A 7,408-nucleotide genomic window follows, 5' to 3' on the forward strand; every position below is an offset into this window, starting at 1 on the left:
AAGCTAAAAGCACTGAAGGAAAAGGGGCTAGTCAACTCTACCAACCCTGACAGCTTCCTGGTGTCTAATCCCGAGAAAGAAAACGTTGAGGCGTTGCTGGATGATTTGCCCCTACGTGGGCAGATTCAGTACGAAGAATGGCAAAGAGTTGAAGAGAACGGGAAGAAAAGGATGAAGATTGTCACTTCGGATGTCAGCAACGGTGATTTTGCAGAGATATTCGCAAAAGAGACTGTTATCTTCAGAGAGCACACTAGTCGTGCTAACGAACAATACAGGCAACTAAAAGATCTAAAGGAAAATTTGCCACCGAAGCAGCTTATAATCCAAATGGATTTTGCTGAGAACTATAAGGTGAAAAGCAGCAATGAAATCCAGTCAGCATACTGGAACTGCGAAATGGTGACGCTTCACCCGATTGTGCTGTACTACAGGGATACCACTACAAGTGAGCTGCAACACGAGTCCATCTGCGTTGTTTCAGATGAACTAGGACACAACGCAACCACTGTATTCGCAATCATCAAGAGGCTATTGACCATACTGAAGGAGAAACATCCCGATGTCCAGTACATTCACTATTGGACTGATAGCCCTAGCTCACAGTATCGGAACAAAACCATGTTCAGTGTGGTATCGGAACACAACCTTCTGTTTGGGATTCCAGCCACATGGAACTACTTTGAGGCGGGACATGGGAAAGGCCCATGTGATGGAGTTGGTGGCACTGCCAAACGAATGGCAGATGACGCAGTAAAGCGTCAATGTGCTACGATCCAGGATGCGCACGAGTTCTTTGAATGGGCTTCGCAGATTCGCAGTACTATCAAGTTTGAGTTCGTAACTCCGCGTGAGTGTGAAGAGTGTAAGTCTTACCTTGCGGACAAGTATGACACTTTCAAGACCATAAAAGGTACCATGTCATTCCACGCTGTGGTGGGAATGTCATCAGGTGTGGTGAAGACGCGCTCCACATCTTGTTACTGCAAGGGATGCTTTGACGCAAATGGATTTCGTGACCAGACAACGTGTAAGTGGGATACACACGACATGAGAAATCTGTCTCAGTAGAATTGAAATTTAGGATTTTGAAAGAGTTCTCACATCAATTTTAGACGCATTATGAAATAAAGATATTACTTTCATGCTAAATTTTAGTATTGTATCTGCGCTGTTTAAGTAGGGGGACAGGCAACATTCACTTTTTTCAATAGTACTTAACATGTTGTCATGTACGTGTCAAAGCTGTTACTTACGTTACCAATATTTGCTAGCATTTGTATATAGTGTAGTTACAGATACATTTAAATTGTTGTAATTACTACATTCCGTGGTTCTTACCGCTTCCTGTCAAGTACAAATGTATTGTAAAACCTTTTTTCACAGAAAAAAAAGACAATATTGTGAAGTTACATGTATCTTGTGAAGAATCAACCACTTTTATTATGCAAATGTTTCTGATAAATGTCTAAAAACGAGAAGTAGCATTGCTGACATCACTTGCACGTTGTATGCATGCTGCTAAGTTAGGGGGAAAGCAACATTCACTTTTTTCGATTGTTGTTACCATGTTATTATTTACGTGACAATGCTGTTACTTACGTTACCAATATATGCTAGCGTTGGCCCAGAGTGCAGTTGCAGATACATTTAAACTGTAATCAATACTGCATTCCATGGTTCTTACCGCTTCCCGTCAAGTACAAATATATGAAGTATAGTAAAATCTGTATTCACAACAGAAAAGACTACATTGTGTAGTTATCTTTCCTAAAAATCAACCACTATTAGTATGAGAATATTTGATGATAAATAAATAAAAACGAACACCACTGCAAGATGATGCCCCCTGGGAGGTTCGTCTGGGGCTTCTTGTTGAGAAAAAATACTTTTGTGCTTTGTTACAATAAACAATACTTGTTCAGACCGTTATCAGTGTGTAAACTGGTGTTTTTTAAATCACTCTCTTGAAAGTGACATGATAAAGATAAATATTCGATATTTCACAAATTAAAACAGCTGGCACTTTAAAAAAGTAGCCTAATATAGTCAACAGTATAGGGAATAAGTTAAAGCCACTTGGAAAGTCCTAGCGACAACTTAATTTTTTATCACTTTCTAACCCCAATTGCACACGTTAACTAAGAATGGGTGACTACTAGAGCTAAATTTTCAAGTTTGTGGTAAGAGTGTGGAATTTTTATGAGAGTGACATAGTTTGTAATGCTAGAATGTATTGTTATGTGGTGTTGTTTTTTGTATTTTTACTGGAAAAAGATAATTTTGAAAAAGACTTAGGCTTCAATCTGAAAATTGATATGAGGGCGCTGGTTTGCTACATGAGGGCGCAGCGCCCTTGTTCCCCTGTTCAGAAAAACCCCTGCCTTCCCCATGTAACACCTGACCAGCTCTGCAGACCCAACAAAAACAGTCCAAAAACCTGTGACACAAATAGTAAGAAATAAATACAAATTCATGTTATTACAAACTTATTTTGAAATAGAAATGTCAAGTTGATACATAGAAATTAAGTTAACAGTACTCAGCAGATGTAAAGCTGCTTGTAATCCGATGCAAATTGGGCTAAGCAGGATATAAGATGATGTAAAGGATAACACACATTTTTTTAAACAAGATCAAGTCATCCACAGAACAGTTTGAACAGACAATATTTATGCAAAAGTAGCCTGGTGTAACACTAAGAGTGACAGGATTATGAAAAGACAACCATGAACACTCTTTTACACAAATTTTGCCTGAACACGTGGTACAGTGTGTCAATGAACTACACAAATCATCTTACGTTACAAGCACACCCTGGCACGCATTGTTTATAATTACAATCCTAGCTGAAAACCCGCAAGTAATAATTTGATCCTATCGCGTGACAACAAATAATTTATGAAGGGGGAGGGGGGTAAATCCACAACAAGGAAACAGTCAAACACACACAAACACGACCGTGTTGGAATTCTTTTGATTGTAGCATCTCGTAACTGTGTCTCCAAGATTTCAGGAAAGGCTGAGGAAAGCATGGAATCCTACGATCTAAGCCAGTTTCGTTTTGGAGGAACTAAAACGGCCAGGTCCATGCCATGAGGATGGTTTGGCTTGTGCGGCGTCCATGAACAAGGAACACAATCGGGTAAACATCACAACAATCCGCGAAAATGCGCTACATACTTCAACAAAATGATGTGCTGTAGGATATATCGAAACCACTGGTATTATCCAAACGCATCTAAAATGTGTACATTTTGTACAATTCAGGCGTTTACTCGAATTTAATTTCCGTGAATTCACTTACCAAACCAAAGATGGCGTCCCAGCGTTGGTTGATGAGCACGTCACGTGTCCTTCCCGAAATGCACCTGCTACTTTGTTTTTGCACGCGTCACGAAACCTTTTTTGGACCCTTCTATTATGTCACAGGGGAGGTACATTATTAATAGGCAAAAAGGACAACATAAAAGCAAATAAAATCTATCATTACATAATTTCAAACCATTAATACATAGCTGGAGTGTGCAGAATTTTTCAATGCAGCTTTCATCTTTCGGCTCATGAAGTTAAAAATGAAATGTCCATTTGGATCAGTCGTCATGTCAAAGGTTAGGATTTCGCGCCAATTTTCCTCAGCACGAAATTCATGTTTGTGTCGTGCCACATTTTCCAGACGACCGTCCGAGGGTTTCTTCCTCTACTAAGGTTATCTCGTGAGTGTCTCTCTTTCCGTGGCCGTTATCATCGTTTATGACTGCATCTTGCCCAACTGGTAATTTCAAAGATTTTTTTAGCAATAGTCCCGAGAAAAGTGAATCATGAAAGGTCTAAAGATTAATTAAATCCAATGAGGTTTAAAATCTTGGATTATGTATCGTCCATTTTGGAAATTTTGGTGAGAGTATCGATCATTATAGTATCAATCTCATGGTACAAAATGTATATTTTGCACACCGTACACCTCATTTTCTCCCCAAACGCTAATATATAAGTTATACCCTTTTTTACTCATTTGTATTAACAGAAGATTGAGTGTTTAGATATTAGAATGTTTAGAAAATTTTACTTCTTTTTGTGGTGACAAAACATCTACTAGTACTACACGTAGTAATGGTATTAGTAGTGAACTTATTTTACATCCATATGTATGTCCCTGCTTTTGCTACAGGTACGCTTGAGGAAAACATTCTCACACACAGATAGACTGTCAGTGTGCTTCCTTGACAAGCGATATGCCTCAAACAGGTGCTCCAAGTCCAACAATGCGGGAAAGAAAGCAACATGGACAACAACATCAGTCACAGCCTACTACTCACACTCATAGCAGTACGGGAAATACTAACAGGCAAAGTGGCTCAAGATCCCACCATCATTATGAAAGGCTAACAAGGTTTAGCTGTGAGGAGCGTGCTGCACAAGTTCAACAAAGAAAAAGAAGCGGCAACTTCAAAACAAGTCCGGCGCAGATGAAAAGTGATGCGAGGGACATACATGTACCTGAACGTCCAGCCCAGAGTAACAGTAGAGAAAGGAGAGGTTACTGGAGGTCAAGTCCTGTACAGACACGGAATGTAAGAAGGAATGCGTCAAGACATCCACCTTCTGCAGCCCAGGGTAGGAGTGACAGCAGAGACAGGACAGAGGAGGCCACGGGCAGCAAGACTGGACAGCACCGTGACAGTGTTAGGAGGGAGGCTGGGTGCAGCACATCAAAAAGCAGCAGGAGTCAAGAATATGTTACACATTTGGATGAAATGGAGAGTAGAGCTCCCCACAGAAGATCACCTGTACAGACCAGGTCCAGCACACGGGTGGCAGGTAGTCTAACCGAGCAATCCCGACAGCCGCAACCAGGACCAACAGCTGCACAAGGGAATAGGAACAGCAAGGCACAGGCATCTGTTCTTGGAAAGACTTCAGCCAACCAGGCAGGCACTAGTCAGGGAAAAACAGTGAGGGGGAAATCTGGAGCAGCACACAGCACATCAAGGCTGCCACAAAAGTCATCTGGGCGACATTACGGTAAACAAGAAAAAAAGAGGACAGCAGTGCCAAAAGGAGGGACAGCCCGGCCAGCTGGGAGGAAGACAGCCAGGAAAACTGATGAGGGCTCAACATCGAGGGGAGGAACAGCACGATTTGGTGGGAGAAAGAGTAACACCGGCACAGCACCACCTAGTGTAGCTACAACTAGAACAACAGGGAAGAAGAGAACAGCCGACCAGGCATTCGGTGAAGGCAAACAAACAACAGCAAAAGCTTGTGTAACTAAGAAGGGGAATAAAAAGCGAACAACCCCTAATGAAGCCAAGAGCCAGAGCATACCCCCTGCAACAACAGCAGAAACAACCAAGAGGCAGAGAATAGGTAAGCGCCGTAAAATCGTTACTTGAAGTTTGTGTGAAATGTTTGTCATTTGTAAGCTTGATTTCATCTTTCCCTAAATGTCTATTGGTTTATGAGCTACCAGTATGTGGCAAATTTTGAATGTGTTTATTTCCCAACCAAAAAACAGCAGCGGAGCCTGACTGCTGTGCCATCTGTCTGTCTGAGCTGACCACCCAGCCGCTAGCACGCCCCGACATCTGCCGCCATGTCTACTGTCTGGACTGTCTGCAGGCCTGGCAACAGGTACGGAATCAACAGTCTTACACTAAGGCCTATGTTTCCTGTTTCAGTCTTGAAAAAAAATTAGGGTTGGTAGGTAGGGATTTTCTTTTTTAGACTTGGCAATCTCGAGTGACCCAACTGTTACACTTACAGTACAGTGGAATTTGCATGAGGACACTTGTATTAAGTTTTTTCTTGGGTCAGTAGGGGAACAGGAAACACAGCATTTTTTCCCAGGCCTCAGCTGTCTTACACTTTAGAATTATCTAGCAAGGAGTCCTCAAAGGATTTTTTTTAGCACTCACCTTTTGCTGTATACACTGCTTTCCACTCTCTTCTGTCCAGCACTTGCCTTTTTGCTCCCTTCCAACTGAAACCCATGTCCTCTAGGTCTCTCATGACTGTTTTTTCCTCATGTTGTTTGTTATTATCGCTCCTCTTTCCTTATAGAAGCACTAGTCAGTTCTGTCTCAAATGTTTTTTTCAGGATTGATATTTATGTTTTACTTTTTTACTTTTACTCTGTCCAACAGAGGAGGAAAACCTGCCCAATAGACAACAAACAGTTCCAGACACTTCTACCGTACAGCAAAGATGGGAAGGATATTAAGATACCTGTGGTTAAGGTAACTGCCCTGTGGTGAAGAGCTACTGGTACTAAACCTGCACGGTGAACTGTAGTTACTGTAGTTTATAACTTGTTTTATTTCTTTCTCACATCTGTTAATCATCACACCCATGAAACAGTGCAGTAGATCACTATATACAGAATGATGCATTCAACATTTTGTTCAATACTACAGTCTTCTTAACACACCACAGTCAGTCTTAACATATCACCTTTGTTTTTTAGGCCAAGGTTGCCCACTCAAACCACATTGCTCACAACATGTAATAGTGTTGTCCAACTGCAATCTTGTTATTAACTTCACAAGTTTATTGCATATCCAGTACTTGCTCAAGTGATCTGTTGAGCTATTAAAAAAATTCACATTGTTCTTGTGTATTTGTTCAACTTTTGGTCCTGTGTAAATGTTATCCAAAAGAGTGGTTATGTCATTATGTTATGTACTGTGAAGTGTCGTGTGTTCACCAGTCCTACTGACCAAATGTATTGTACCTCTTGTGTCATAAGACAGTTGATTAATTCAAAGAAGCTATTCAGATTGAAATATTAAGTTTTGTGTTTTAAGGGTCATGTACTCGGGTGCCTCAAAATGCATATATCACGACTGTCAACTTTCTGAACAGGAATATGATACATATATGATATATCTATATACAGTACATGTATTGCCAACACAGCTTGATTTTCATGCTAGTAAAACCTATCACTGTAAAACTGTTGCTTCACGGTGCTCTAGTTTCTATGTATTGATTTCCTTCCATCCCACTGTCTTTACCATTAGAACAATTCAAGCAATAGAAATGGAGTACCGGTAGTACCAGTTGGCAACCAGCCTTACAATCCGCTACTGGCAGGACAGAACAGGAGTGAACCCAGGAATCAGAGGGATCCCCACAATGGTCAGCAAGTTTATCATGGTCCAGGGAACTGGGGTTATGATGAGAGGCGTTGGGACGATGGTTCTGAAAGTTGGGACGATGGTTCTGGAAGTTGGGACGATGGTTCTGGAAGTTGGGACGATGGTTCTGAAAGTTGGGACGGTGGTTCTGGAAGTTGGGACGATGGTTCTGAAAGTTGGGACGATGGTTCTGGAAGTTGGGACGATGGTTCTGGAAGTTGGGACGATGGTTCTGGAAGTTGGGACGATGGTTCTGAAAGTTGGGACGT

General features: G+C 41.3%; 1 protein-coding gene across 1 annotated transcript in view; it reads left to right on the plus strand.

Moving 5' to 3' along the window:
* The first annotated feature begins 4,151 nt into the window (after positions 1-4,151).
* LOC109469655 (zinc finger CCCH domain-containing protein 18-like) overlaps positions 4,152-7,408 on the plus strand; it is a 6,254-nt gene continuing 2,997 nt past the window's right edge. The window contains exons 1-4 of the mRNA XM_019768189.1: positions 4,152-5,370; positions 5,519-5,634; positions 6,147-6,239; positions 7,023-7,140. Of these exons, the coding sequence (XP_019623748.1) occupies positions 4,236-5,370; positions 5,519-5,634; positions 6,147-6,239; positions 7,023-7,140 (1,462 nt within the window). The 5' untranslated portion in view covers positions 4,152-4,235. The remainder of the gene's footprint in view (positions 5,371-5,518; positions 5,635-6,146; positions 6,240-7,022; positions 7,141-7,408) is intronic.

This window comes from Branchiostoma belcheri, unplaced genomic scaffold (assembly GCF_001625305.1).
Source record: "Branchiostoma belcheri isolate BF01 breed outbred unplaced genomic scaffold, Haploidv18h27 scaffold21, whole genome shotgun sequence".
In the NCBI taxonomy this organism is placed as follows: Eukaryota; Metazoa; Chordata; class Leptocardii; order Amphioxiformes; family Branchiostomatidae; genus Branchiostoma; species Branchiostoma belcheri.